General features: G+C 46.7%; 2 protein-coding genes across 5 annotated transcripts; one reads left to right on the top strand and one right to left on the bottom strand.

Annotated features, from left to right (window-relative positions):
- The first annotated feature begins 986 nt into the window (after nt 1–986).
- On the top strand, nt 987–10,909 carry tuft1b (tuftelin 1b). Of its 4 annotated transcripts, none has more exons than XM_029168029.1 (12): nt 987–1,139; nt 7,643–7,705; nt 7,803–7,898; nt 7,981–8,040; nt 8,189–8,254; nt 8,386–8,496; nt 8,737–8,832; nt 8,962–9,185; nt 9,271–9,376; nt 9,673–9,756; nt 9,915–10,009; nt 10,089–10,909. In XM_029168029.1, exons 1-12 carry the CDS (start codon nt 1,002–1,004, stop codon nt 10,159–10,161), a joined length of 1,212 nt encoding a protein of 403 aa, XP_029023862.1. In that variant the 5' UTR covers nt 987–1,001; the 3' UTR covers nt 10,162–10,909. The 4 variants fall into 4 exon arrangements, with proteins under 4 accessions (XP_029023862.1, XP_029023861.1, XP_029023860.1 ...); XM_029168028.1 differs by having other exon boundaries at nt 7,800–7,898; XM_029168027.3 differs by lacking the exon at nt 987–1,139 and adding an exon at nt 2,528–3,780.
- A 101-nt stretch (nt 10,910–11,010) lies between these two features.
- Nucleotides 11,011–13,097, bottom strand: LOC114866271 (protein C1orf43 homolog). Its single transcript, XM_029168035.3, has 7 exons — nt 12,728–13,097; nt 12,555–12,656; nt 12,360–12,468; nt 12,224–12,277; nt 11,944–12,110; nt 11,763–11,821; nt 11,011–11,637 (listed from the first exon to the last, which is right to left on the bottom strand). Exons 1-7 carry the CDS (start codon nt 12,788–12,790, stop codon nt 11,430–11,432), a joined length of 762 nt encoding a protein of 253 aa, XP_029023868.1. The 5' UTR covers nt 12,791–13,097; the 3' UTR covers nt 11,011–11,429.
- Nucleotides 13,098–13,578: the final 481 nt, after the last annotated feature.

The following is a 13,578-nucleotide window of genomic DNA, read 5'->3' as shown; positions in this document are numbered from 1 at the left end:
TTACTGTAATTACTGACGACGTCAGGCTGCTCCTCCTCCTCCTCCGACCTCCCCGTCCACCGTCCTCAGCAACCTGGGTTCATCTGTTGCCCATTCATCACCCAAAAACTCCCTAATTAGATCTGGATTTGCAGTTCAGTCCGTGCCTCAGTGATAAATCACGCGTTTTACCGCGGCTCATTATATCGCAGCACTTAAAGTATTAGCTTGACTCTACTGTGGCCTATGAGAAAGTGAAGAGCAGCTTTTCAGTGAGCTCAACTTTCGTGTTTCTGCATGTACAATGCAGCGATAACACAGAGACGTAATTCCACACCAGTACATCTACTGTAAAACACACAAGGACACGACTGGGACCGGGCCTCACCGGGCCATCAATTTATCCCACCGGGACATGTTTGCTTTGGGCTGGGTTTTCCTGAAAGCGTTGCCTTTGACTCTGTATCATTGCTCATTTTGCACCAACAGGCGTCTCGCTGTGTTGTCAGCAGCGTATTGTACCTCTGTGATGTGTACAAAGAGACTTTTCACGCGGGTGTCGCACAACAGTTATTGAGTTATGTCTGAAGCCATAAATAATAAAGTGATGTCAGTCACAGCGGAAGAACATTTCAGGAAAGTAAGAAGGCGGCTTATGGGTTTAAGGACTGGATTCTGTCATTTCTCTCGTTTACTAACAGATGAAGTATTGCATCAACTACATTAAGTAGGTTTAATACCTTTTCGTGTAAATCTCAGCTCTTAATATGTTGTTAATAACCTTTAATTAAAACTAAAACTCTCTTTAGACCTGTGAGACCTTGTTCATCAACGACCACGAGCCTCAGCCACCGCAGGCCTCAGAAGAGCAGTGAGCAGCCCTCACATGACAGATCAGTAAATGAACGGGACTACATCCTATTTACAGGTCCGACACAGAATTAGCTGCAGCGCAAGCAGATCGCACTGACCGACAGCTTAAAGCGGCGAAAGCCACAGAGAAATGACTGCACAATACGCACATGGGGAAATCAAATGAGGGGAACTCCGTGGGATCAATGTGGAGGAAGATCAGGCAGGTGGCGGGGGACAAAATGCTGTGGCTCAGCAGGACTCAGGCCAAATGTTTGATGGACAGAAAGGTCACGAGTTCCTCAGAGGTGAGTTTGACTTTAGCCAGTTATAGAATAAAATAGAATAGAAGAGAGCTTTACACACTAACAAACGGCAGCCTATCTCATCGTATTTGTCATCCCCATTCATTTCATAGGCAGATGTGCGTCAAAATGTCAAAATGACGCAACATTAACGCAAATTTGCATACGCGCTGGTCTAAATGACTCGGCCGTTTGCGGGACATCCCGGTGCGTAAATCAGTCGCTTTGCGGATCTGGGACCGGGCGCCTGCTCGCTCCTCCGTGTCAGAGCCTCCAGTCGGCGAACAGCGTGGCGCATTCCTGCTCCGAAGCCCTGACGAGCCGCAGTTTCTCACCCATCTTTTGTCCTGTGGTCGCTTTCCGTCGAGCGGACGAGCGGCGGAGCGACTCCGGCGGCGAAACGCGCCGAAGGGAACCCGAACTGTGACGTAAGGATCCATTCGAACTTATTGTTCCTCCAGTGATACAGAGTCGATTCACTTGATATCTACTGGTGCTTCGCATAAATATGCCGTTAAACCTTATGTAGTACAGCGGAAAGGCTGGAGCAGCACGTGGGCTTAATTATCCTGGTGGTACGTTTCCCTTCACTCCCACATACAGTAGCTCTTGGCTCAGTGGTCAGTCTATTAGTTGTACGCTGGCGTGTTCTATTATGAAAACATGTCTAAATGAATCGCACTAACTGTATTGTCCAACTCTCTGTGTGAACTGTGTGTTCATCATTAACCTTTTATCGGTGACTCTGTGTCGTCATTTACTCAGAACTTTCTCTGGAACTGTAGTCGAAGTCAGTGTCAGGGCTGCGCCTGTTTCAGTTCAGTTAACAGTGAGGCGAGAGTTCCAGTTCGGATATTCATGTGAAATTCAGTTTGACCTGTCACTGAGCTTCATAAATCAGCCTCAGACCTTGTGGTCGAGCCAGCGTGCAGTGTTACCTGAACACCATTGCTACCTGGGTAGCCTGCACGTTATTATTTATAGAAGAAAATCAGCCATCTATAATCACACTAATCCTACTGGCAAAAAGACTTGAAACGCGGCTCCTTTGAGGACAACAGGGGCCAACATTCTGAAATGTGGAATGTAGTGAGAATATGGTGCCTGGAGTTCTCTAGAAGCCATCAGGTGACAGGACCTGTTGGATGGGTGCATAGAAACATTCTGTCATAACAGGCCGTCAAGTGTTTGCTGCTCTCATGTCGTTATGTCAAATCACTGATGACAACTTGTAATCATGAAAGCAAAGTTATAAATTGGCTCAATCCATTTAGGTACGTAAGTATTATGCTTTATCATTTGTGCACCAGGACTGTGGCATGAACAGACATATCATTTGTTTATACAGGTTTTTTGTTGGGGGGGGGGGGGTTGGCAGGAAGGTGAATAATACCCAGTCGTGCCCAGACTTATACGCGTATGATAACAAAGCAGATGTGTCTCTGCCGACAGATCTGACGGGAACCCACAAACGATTAGCTGCAGACTCTTTGACTTAGACTGGAAGGTTTCCTTTTGTGGCTCCTGTGAGTCATCGGTGGAGTTGTGCGTCGCAGCCCCCACAGCGTGACAGAATTCCACGTAAACGCACAAGTTGATTGTTTTCTCGCTCATCCTGACGTGACAGTCATCACTGTGGTTGGAGTGCGTTTGTTGTCCTTGCGTGAGAGCGCGACGGCTTGAGTCAAGGATGTTTTTAATGCAGCCTGTCAACTGTCCAATCCACCGTTCCACCAGTAAACAAACAAAGGTTTGCTTCCACAATGAGCGTATTAGTAACTACAAACATTTATGAGTGGTTGGAATCTTAGCACCGACTGGTTCCTTCGCTTCCTCATATCTAGTTTGTTGCAAATGGTTTCATAGGGGTTAAGTAAGAAAGCACATGATCAGTTATTTGATATATAAATGTAAATATGACATATTAAATGTATACAAGCCAATTATTAGTAGGAAAAAGCGAATCATTTTTTATATTTCTGTTATTGAGCTCTTATAATAATCATTTAGCTTTTTTTAAGCTGAACAGTCGCTAAAACCTGTAGCTTTAAATATGCAAAGGCACAAACATGGACGTATTTGGACTGGACTGCGTTTGACTTGTGTTTGCACACATTTGCTTACACTTCACACAGTGTGAATAATATAAAGGCGCCTCATCCGTCTCTTATATAACTCGCACACGCATTCCTCACAGTGCTGCTACCAGTAACACTGTCACTGTTTGCCAAACACAGTGTGCCTGTTATTGTCACATATCAGTGTTTATTTCGATGACTCTACAGAAATGTAAAAAAAAAAAAAAGAAAAAGGAAAATGAGGCTTGATACGCAGCAGTCACATGCTGTGCTCGCTGTGTGAGGGCTCCCAGGCCTTTCCAGCGCGTACTGGGCGCTCTGGTCCTGCAGGGAGGCCACCGGCGCCGCGCCTCCTCTGGCACCGCAGCGCTGTGAGCGAGGAGCAGTGTGGAGGGAGGAGGGTTGGACCGGCGCCGGAGCCTCGCCCAGCCCAGCAAGGCGAGACAGCCGCGCTTCCCACACTGAGTCAGACGCTCGCACACCGTCCGGAGCACAGCTGCTGCGCACGGCATCCAGGGGTCCCCGGCGGCGCCACCTTCTCTGGGAGACGTCACGGCGAGCGTGTGGTGAGGTTTGGGAGGGATGGACTTGGGTTCCGTACTCGTGTGTTGTCTGTTTTATGAATTAGCTTGTATTTAGCTGAAAGATTGGTTTTGGGCTTATCCTCATAGAGAACTGATAAACAAGCGGGAAGGCGCCCACTCGGGTCCAATGAGGTCGAAGGGAGATTCTTAAACATCACAACTGACACAAACAAACTGATTCAGATTTAATCGATTTATACAGAAGCTAATCTGTGTGAATCTGAATTCAGAGCCACTGTCAGATTTGTTGTGCTGATGACACATCCTGCTGGTATTCTTCAGAAGGGAAGCCTGTGTAATTACACCCTGGGACGTGTGGATGCTGACATCCACACGTTGTGTGAAGCGTGTAATGACGGTCGCAGGCAGTAAACCTGCCCTGTTTTCACTGCACACACACAGAAGGAGGAACTGACAGTGAGCTGTGAACCTGACTGGACGTGCGTCCAGACGCCGCTGCCCATAAATCTTCATATACATCTTTACCGTCCTCCAACCGCTTCATATTTATCCAGTCAATAGATTTACAGCTGATCCTTGCTGATCCTCCGCGGGGACGTGTGAGCTGCAGCGAGGCCAGGTCTGATATCAGTAAACAGCAGGCATGGTTGGGCCTGTATTGATTGTGGGAGGTCACTGATGGTATGTGGGTGCTCAGCAGTGATGTCATCTATAAACCAGTAAGCTTATGCTGGATTGGAGGGATGTGTGGGGGCTGTAGTAAAGTCTGCAATACAGATGATGATGAGCTGAAAGCATTTTATTTTGAAGGGTCAGATAGCAGACTATGGCACCTCTCTGTCCTCATCCTGCATTGTTCGGTGTGGTGAAACAGGACACTACAGACGAAAACCAGACCCTCCCCAAAGTGCCGACTGCTGCAGCTAAAAGCCGAACCTGTGGAAGGAGGGGTGTCTCCCACAGTGTTGATTTGAAGCATTTATCCCACAGCAGCCTTCATCTGACTGATTTATTCCTGTGTTCGACTTGTGGAACATAGATTTATGTTTCACCTTCAGACTCAGCTGTGATGACAGCGAGCGCCTCAGTTACTGGTATTACCTCTGCATCTATACCCATTAGCTGCCTCTACCCTGGGGGCTGGAAGTAAGGTAAACTAAAGGCATCACTTTTCCGTGTAGCTTCAGCGAAGTGATGTCGTCTCACTAGACGAGAGACACCTTCACAGAATGGATATGAAGCATTCCCCGAGCTGCACCGACAAGTTTCTGCTGCTCCGCGCTGGAGGCAGCTATTTATTGAACTATAAATGCCCAGACCAGGTACAAGGCTGACTCTATTATATGTGTGAAGGAAGGAACAGGTTCGCACACGAGCACGCTGCAAAAATGCCTCATGCACCGCTTTCATCCATAATCATCAGCACCGCGTCCATGGAGTCTCACTCCCCAGGGACGAGTCTGGCATTAAAGCCTCAGCTCCGCCTTCGGACCCGTGTTGGACGTGAAGCTCCGTGGAGCGGAGCCAGCGCACACGTGCATTGTGTGTGCGAGCGGTGAGCACATCCCAGGGTGTGTCTGCCTCAACCATGTGCTCGTCTTCAGGGAACACGGGCCCCGGAGCCCCTGGAGCAGTGGGAGCTGCCAGTCCAGCGCAACCATTTAACCATTTAACCTGCTTTTTGTTTGCAAAGCAGGGAACTGGCTGCTTACGCAAGTAAGCAAATGTTTGTGTTCCCCACATGCCGCTTTGTGTGTTTACGCCTTGTGCATTGTTGTGTAACACCACGCGTTTGCAGCCTCTCACACGCGAGTTATGTATAACTTCTTCAAGCGCAGTATTCACGTTTTGAGAAGCCTAACGTGCAGAGGGTTCAGTGAACGGATATCTTTGTTTGAAGTTAAGAGAAAACCTTGATGATGGAACATCGCGGTATCTTCATTAATTCTGAAAATAGGCCATGCTTGTTTATTTAGGCGCTGGGGAAGCGTGGCTTTGCCCTCGGTCCCTGCCCGCGCTCACGTTAGGCATTCCTGCCTCGGGTACAGCATGTTCCTGGCGTTAATTACAGAGCTGTGCTTGTTTAAAACATTAACACTTCAAACGGGGACAAATCTACTGTGCTGAAGTCACAACCTGAGCGACAAAACCAATCAAGGTCTAATGAGATGTCAAACTTTACAATAACAAATCATTGAACATAGAAACACTTGAGATTTAAGCATTGTATGAAGTTTTCCTTTAATAATGATTGAGTGCTGAGGAGCTGTCGCGGGCTGAGGTATGCAGGGAATGTGTCGGTGGCTCTTCATCATGGCTGCACTTCATGTCACTCTCAGGCCTCAAAGTGTGCAGTTAACAACGTGAAGTAGTTACTGTGGTAATGTGAAGTCCAGTTATGAGCCTATTAGTAATTGAGTGACTGTAGAGTCCTGCACGGATGTGATAAAGCAAGGATGACACTGTGCAGCGTCAGTCAGAACCAGTAAACAGCGTCTGGTTTTCTCTGACTGGAAACGCGCAGACGCTTCTGGAAAACACATTTTTACTGGTGAATCTGAACTAACGCTGCTGTGAAGAACATGCAGCGTCGCAGCGATTTATAAGCTTCACAGTCCTTTCTTTGAGTTCTAGCAGCTTGTGTTTCACACATAACCGACCAGAACTGAATATAATTACAGGCCAAACCTCTACAGGACATTTTGTTAAACATTCTTTTTGCTTTAGGCTATTTACGTAGCTCAGATGTCGTCAGGCTGCTGTGCAATTACCTTTGTAGCTCACACACCCACCAAATTTAATTAGGCCACTACCATTGACAACACCCATGGAATTACCACAGAGCCTTTATGTTCACCCACCCCAAATTATTATTAGAACTATTAAGTATCTTTCTCATGTGCTGCTCAGCTGCACCTGAGCTCCTGTCCTCCACCTGAAGTGAATCTGTGGATTGAAATGGAGCCTCCAAGTATTCGTTTGCTTTAGGAAAAGGTCAAATGTTGCACCCAGTTACATAAAAAGCCATAATCTTTAGGTCAGGGAAGCTTATCTACAGTGTGAAATGCTATATTATTATGCTGAATGCTAACAAGACTTTGACTGCTTATCTGATAACCTGGACCTCTGTGGAAGGCCTGCGGTCATTAGGAGGGTGTGCTCAGGTAACAAGGAAAATGCTTCACGTCATTGACTCAGCAAGAAAGGACAAAAACAACGAGGCTGCAGTGAATCAACAGCTGTAACGTTCCACATCAAAAAACCACTAGAAGCAATATATCCTGTTATAGTCACACACAGAATCCACTGAATAAGAATAGAATACACAAATCAAGGAAAGCAAACAGAATATATGAACAAACTCTAAAAATATACATGTGTACAAAAACAAATAAAGCATTAAAATATACACACTGAAAACAATAATAGTAAGTAAATAGCATCCTTGACATGTTGTTAGTAACTAAACCATTGCCTACAAAGTTCTCCCATGATTTGTTTGCGTTGCCACGGTGACCAAGCTAAGCTGAGAGTGAGTCAGTGGTCACAGAATGGCTCAGAGTTGGTATTTTTGGCCTGGACTGGTTTCATTTTCCCCAGCGTTGGGTCATAATCACCAGACTTGGCTCCGAGAGGGGGGGGGGGGGGTGCGTGGAAATGTTCTGCTTAGCGTCGGTTGCTAGGTTTTACAGTCTCACTATGAGGAACGTCAGCGGTGGGGGAGTTTTATGGTGAAAAGGGCCCCTGCTTTCCTCTCCTCCCCGGCTCCACCCACTTTCCCGCTGGTCTTTTTGTGTCCCTTCTTTCTTCTGGCCGTGTTTTCACTATAATCCTGCTGCTCCGTTCGGTCGTCCGACTCCTGTCCTCTCATCTTTCATCCCAGGATCGATGCAGGCGGCGTAGACTCACTCTTCAGGATCAGGATCAGCCGGGCTTCAGCCACAAGGTACAGAGTGAAAGCAGATAGCAGCTTGAAGACGTTGTCCGCTGACAATGAAAGGATGTGAGTTGAGTTTTATTTTTCGTTTTGCCGACTTCAGCAGAGCGGCGTAGCAGTGGTGCTGCCACGGAAACCAGAAGAGCAGGAAGAGACTCTGACGCTCATCCCTCCCACCGGAGGAAAGGTCCAAGTCGTCTCGGTACGAGACCTCGCTCTCTGCGTGCGTCTGCGTCGTGTTGCTCACCTGTGTGTTTAACGCCGCCTGCTGCTGTGTTTCCAAGGTGTCTGTGGGTGAAGCCTGTGTCGGGATGCTGACAGACGAGGCCACGCAGATCCAGGAGGTCAGTGTCTCAGACTATGAGTCACCGTTCAGTGTTTGTGTTCGCCTAATAATAATGTGAGGGCTCAAGCCGTCCGGGTGATTGATGCCAAGGACGTGCTATTTCTATAGGATGTTTTTTTAATGCATGATGTGGGCTTGGTTTGTAGGTGAGGTACTGTCTGAAGACGCTGAGGGAGCAGATGGCAGCCAGGCAGAACAGCAACAACAACAAGGTAGTGGAACGAGAAGGACATAATGAGATGCTGTAAATCCCCCAAACCACACACACAGACAACCGCTTGTTGTCTGTGTTTGCTTTGGTTTCTCACTTGAATCCATTTTTCTGACGCTTGTGCATGTTCAGGGTGAAAGGAAGCCGTCGCCGCACCCAGCCAACGGCCTCAGACTCAACAGACCCGGCAGCCGTCCCGCGGTCACCGCCGAAACCGCCGTGGGTCCCGAGTCCAGTGCTCACGTAAGCCAGCACTGCTCACGTCCCCAGAAACCGGCCTTCCTCCTCCCCGTCACAGGCCCACATGTGTCTAGAGTCTCAACTTACACAGTAACATGAAGTCCACCCAGTATAAAAGATTGTTTCTACCAGTTGATCCGCTAGACAGACTTAAAGCCCATCAGCAGCCTCGCCCTCGGTTTTAACTGGCTGCTCGGATTAGGCCTAATCGAGCCTGTCACTTTCTGTCTCGCGGATCATCAGGAGGAGAGTGTGAAGATCAGGGAGGCCACCAGGCGCCTGTATGCGCAGCTGAAGGAGATGGACAAGAAGCATCAGGAGGAGAGGGAGAAGCTGCAGGTGTGTGTGTGTGTCTCACCAGATGACGCTGTCAGTCCCGTCGCAGACCTGGCAACCTCCTTGTCAGCATTAAAGCCCATACATGCTAGAAACCCGTACGTCCCACTAAGAAACTCTCTGCCGTCACAGGCCGAGTCCAGCGACTACCGCACGCAGCTGGATGAGCAGTCCGAGCGCCTCCAGAAGGCAGAGAAGCAGTCGGAGGAGAGGGGTCAGCGGGTGGAGGAGCTGCAGAGGCTGCTGGGAGGCATGGAGGCCGAGAACCTCGCGCTGAAGGAGAAGATGGCCGCAGGCGAGGCGGAGCTGCTGCAGCTGAAGGAGAACGCGGAGGGCGGAGAGGAGGCCACCGAACGGTGAGACGGCAACGAAGCAGGTCCATTCATCGTCTGCGTCTGTGTCAGTCAGTGGAGTTTATTCAGACTCTGTGTGTGTTTTCAGGTGTGCGGAGCTGGAGAAGGAGGTCGCGATGCTGAAAGAAAAGATTCATCACCTCGACGACATGTTGAGGTGTCAGCAGAGGAAAGTCCGGCAGATGATCGAACAGGTATTTATGCACAGAAGCCACACACACACGCACACACACACACACACACACACACACACACACACACACACACACTGCTTGTGATGTCTCTGCGGCCGCAAAAAGGCAGGAAGCCATCAATGAGGAAATTAGATTTTGTGGAGGCAGACACATAAAGCGATATTGATCTGAGGAAGTGGAGCGAAACAGAACTCACGAGTCATGAATAAGTGATGCGGCATCTGCTCCTGCTGGAGGAGTGCGTCACAGCGCCTGACGGTGTTTGTTTGTCTTTATTTATTCGTGGTGAAATACAGCTGCAGAACTCCCGGACGGTGATCCAAGAGAGAGACCGAGTCATCGGGGACCTGGAGGAGAAGCTGGCTTACCTGGAGGCGGAGGTCGGCTGCGTCTTCATATCCCAGCATTCTCTAAAACACAGTGATGATCTAACGCTGCTTCTCGTGTTCACTTGTTATTAATATCAGTGTTTACTTCTCTTCTTCCAAGTTGACTAAAAACACACATTTTGCTGACTCCTGCCTTTTTCTGGGTGCAGAACAGAGAAATGCATGACCGCATACAGTACTACCTGGCAGGCCAGGACCTTCCTCCACTGACGTCTACTGAGAACAAACCAGAAATCGTTTACAGGTAAGAGCTCATTATCCACTCGTTTTCACTCAAGGTGAAACCTCATCATTCTTTACCATTTGTTTCTCTGTCTGTTCAGTAAACCACTCACACCGACATCCTCGACCAACAAGAATCTGCCGTTCATCAAAGTCATAGAGATCAAGTCCTGAGTGACGGGTCGACCTGAGGAATGACCAGAAGTAAAAGCTGTAAAAATGTATTTAATCACTTGCAAATATACAAAGTGTAAGTCTGCAGTGACTCATGGTGACGAAGCACAGTCGTTTCTTAGTACCTGCTAATTTACTGTTCTATATGAAGGGACTCACTGGGATCCAGATCCAGGTATAAATACATGTATCTGTGCTGTATGTATCACGTCAGCAAGTGGAGAGCTAGAAAAACTCAGCAAAGCGTTGAAAAGTGTGCTTCTTATCACCCAGGAAATCTAAAGTGGGTGGTTTCAACAGGTCAAGATTATAAACAGTTATCTTTGCTGTGACACAGACGCATGCACTCTATTCTTAGTCAAAGTCCTCAGTGCAGCTGAATAACACAAAGTGAACACATTAGTATGAATTAACTTAATTAGGCTGATTGAAAATAACTTTAATGGTGATGCTACTCATAGATCTTCTCATACTTGCTGTAATAATCGTACTATAAGGTGTAAATAATATATTGACAGTATCTAGATATTAAAACTCTTAACTGACACTTCTCACCTGTGTGGCCTCAGCAGACTAACTGTAAACTCTCTTTGTAACAAATGCTTCACTATCCAGAATGGACTTTTTTTAACAAATGTAATATCCATTTACTGTGAATGCTGTAGATTGGCGCTTGAGTTCAGGATGTGTACTTTTCTGTTTGTAGATGTTGAATTGTATTTAAAGATAATAAAGTTGGTTCATCTGACTTGTGTGTTGCATCAGAAATAATCTAAAACCATCTATAATGTCGCAGGTGCATTTTATACATAACATTTTACTGCCGCCTAGTGGACACATTAAGAATCATTTAGGGGGAAGTTGCGTTTTTAATCTCAAACCACAAAAATGTACAGCTCACATAAATACTAATTAAATAAGTTACCATTGTCCATATGAATGTCTTACACCTGTACAAACTCTGAGTAAACCACAAGGCTTATTCATACTTGCATTTCTGCTTTTGAATAAAACAGAATCCAGGTGACATGCAACAGACTTTGAAAAAAATGACTTGCCAGGTTGGCTACAATCATATTTGTCCTATGCACATGTTCATTAGGTCCAAAATATAAAGAAAGGCATTTGTATTTCAAGAAACAAATGTAATGCTAAATTTATTGCGTGTTATAACTGAGGTGTTTTTCTAAGTTACATGAAAAACATTATGCATGGCAACGCTGACATTAAACACGGCACTAATGCTGCTGTGAGGAGACAGCAGCATTTCACAGAGTGCTCTCCAGTGTGTTGTAATTGTCTTTGAAACTTTTAAGCTCCAGAAAGTGTTTGGGCCTCTTGCTGCGCTGGCCAGTGGAAGGTAGGTAGGTGACCTGGATGGTGGATGCGGTGCCCCGGAGAGGAGAGCCTGTCAGATCCTTGGCCGCTGACTGATGATGCTGGTTTAGGGTGATGGTATTGGAATAGGCTTTCACTCTGTGGGAGTCAATAGGCAGAAGCTTAGGTGCACGTTGAAAACTACGTAGGCACGTCATGCTAAAGCGTCACCTCAGTGTAAACAATGTAGACTGGAGCCCTTGCACCAGTGTGACAACACTTACACATCCGATAGTTCGTTGAGAGCCTGTTGGTATTCGAGAAACTCGGCTTCTCCAAACACCTGAAACAGTGAGTTGAAGTGAAATGAGTAACATGTCACAACATTTAACAGCAGAACTATTTAAGGACTAGGATCTTATCCCGTGTTCAGCCACTGTCACAATGAAAAACGCGTGTACGCACCCCGGTCCCGTGCCGAGCGCTGTCGTATCCTTCAAGCAAACGATCGATGAGAGCGCTGCTGCTGCTCTTGATCAGAGAGTGGGAGTTCCGCAACTCCTGCAGCCAGTTCCTGAAGCTGCGTCCAGTGAATGCACTTGGGCTGCAGCTGATCTCCTGCAGAGGAATTCCTGCAGCCCAAGCCACAGAGTACGAGGCATGAAAGTTAGAAATGACACCGCTCGAATGTTGCTCACAGGTAAATAAGAGCAGGAGAAAGCGTGCGGTGCCTGTTGTCTCTCACCAGAGTCACGGATAGCATCCAAGGCTTTCATTCTGTACAGGTAGTTGTAGCAACCTTGGAAAAACAAACCAATTAATGTAACACTGCACAAAATCAATGTACACGTCTAACGGATGCAGATGAGAACGTGACTCACTTATCATTGATCCATGCTTCAATCTATCGTCTTCTTCTGAAAGGAGGCGAGGCTCGAAGAGGATCTCCTGGACTTTGGACAGACTAGAGTCAATGACCTCTTTCAAACCCTGTAAACAAAAGCACGAGGAAAATACGCATGAAGGTGAAGTAGGACAGCGCAACAGGAAGCCTGGCTAATGCCAATTAGCGTTACCTTGGGAGCGTTGTGACCAATCGGTGCGTGGGGTCCGCGGCGGGATCTCACGGCGAAACGCATGATTTGCCTTTTGCCGAAGATAAATAACAACACAAACACCTACACACGAGGCACACGTCAGTACCACAACACGAGCTTTTACTTGCTTGTTAGCAACCAAACCTACTTACCAAGCTTCCATAAGCCATGACCAAGACGACGTTAACCCCCGACAACGGCGACGAATCTGCCATGTTATCTGTTGGCTGTATGGTTTATCCACAGGTAGGTTAGCTAAGGCTAACTAGCCGAAACATGTTACGTTGCTAACGCTACATTCGCTTAGTAGCTAACAGTTCCTAGACCGTTGTGAAATAAAGCACTTGTTTACAAATAATACAATGCGTCTCGTGTTGCACATTTGAATTATGTTTCTATGTTAAAAACTATAAAGCGACCACGGTCACGGGTCTCCTGTGCTGTCACCTAGCAACATCCCACAACTGGCTACTGGCGCAGTTTAGCTGTAGCTAACTCAGCTGCTACGGAAAGACAACAGCGACGCTGCAAACTACCGTAATGACTGCAGAAATGGGCCTACATACTTTTGGGAGGGGGATGGATGCAACGATAAACCATGCACACTGTACTTCATTTCATATTTATCAATTATATCTCGTACTGCTGTTTTGCATAACGTACACATGTGGTGAGGTGGGAATTACTTTCACTCAGTTTGCTGGATCACTTATTATATTGACGCACAAACAAGTAGTATTAGACAAAGATATTCTGTGTATAACTTTACAAAATAAATTGCTTAGAATATAGTCAGTTTTGTGTAAATAACAATAAGACGACTATATATTTGGACAATGCATCGAGGCAAATAGTTTTAAATATTAATTTCCCACCCATAGAGAAAACTAATGACAGTACGTTGCACACACGTTATAACTCACGTTATAACTTCTAAACAAGATTTTTAGCGGTGTTTACAATATTTGAAATATTAGTGTCGTGCATACAATCTATAGCGTTT

Source organism: Betta splendens, chromosome 11 (assembly GCF_900634795.4).
Source record: "Betta splendens chromosome 11, fBetSpl5.4, whole genome shotgun sequence".
Lineage (NCBI taxonomy): Eukaryota > Metazoa > Chordata > Actinopteri > Anabantiformes > Osphronemidae > Betta > Betta splendens.
This window is presented reverse-complemented; position numbering and strand designations above follow the sequence as displayed.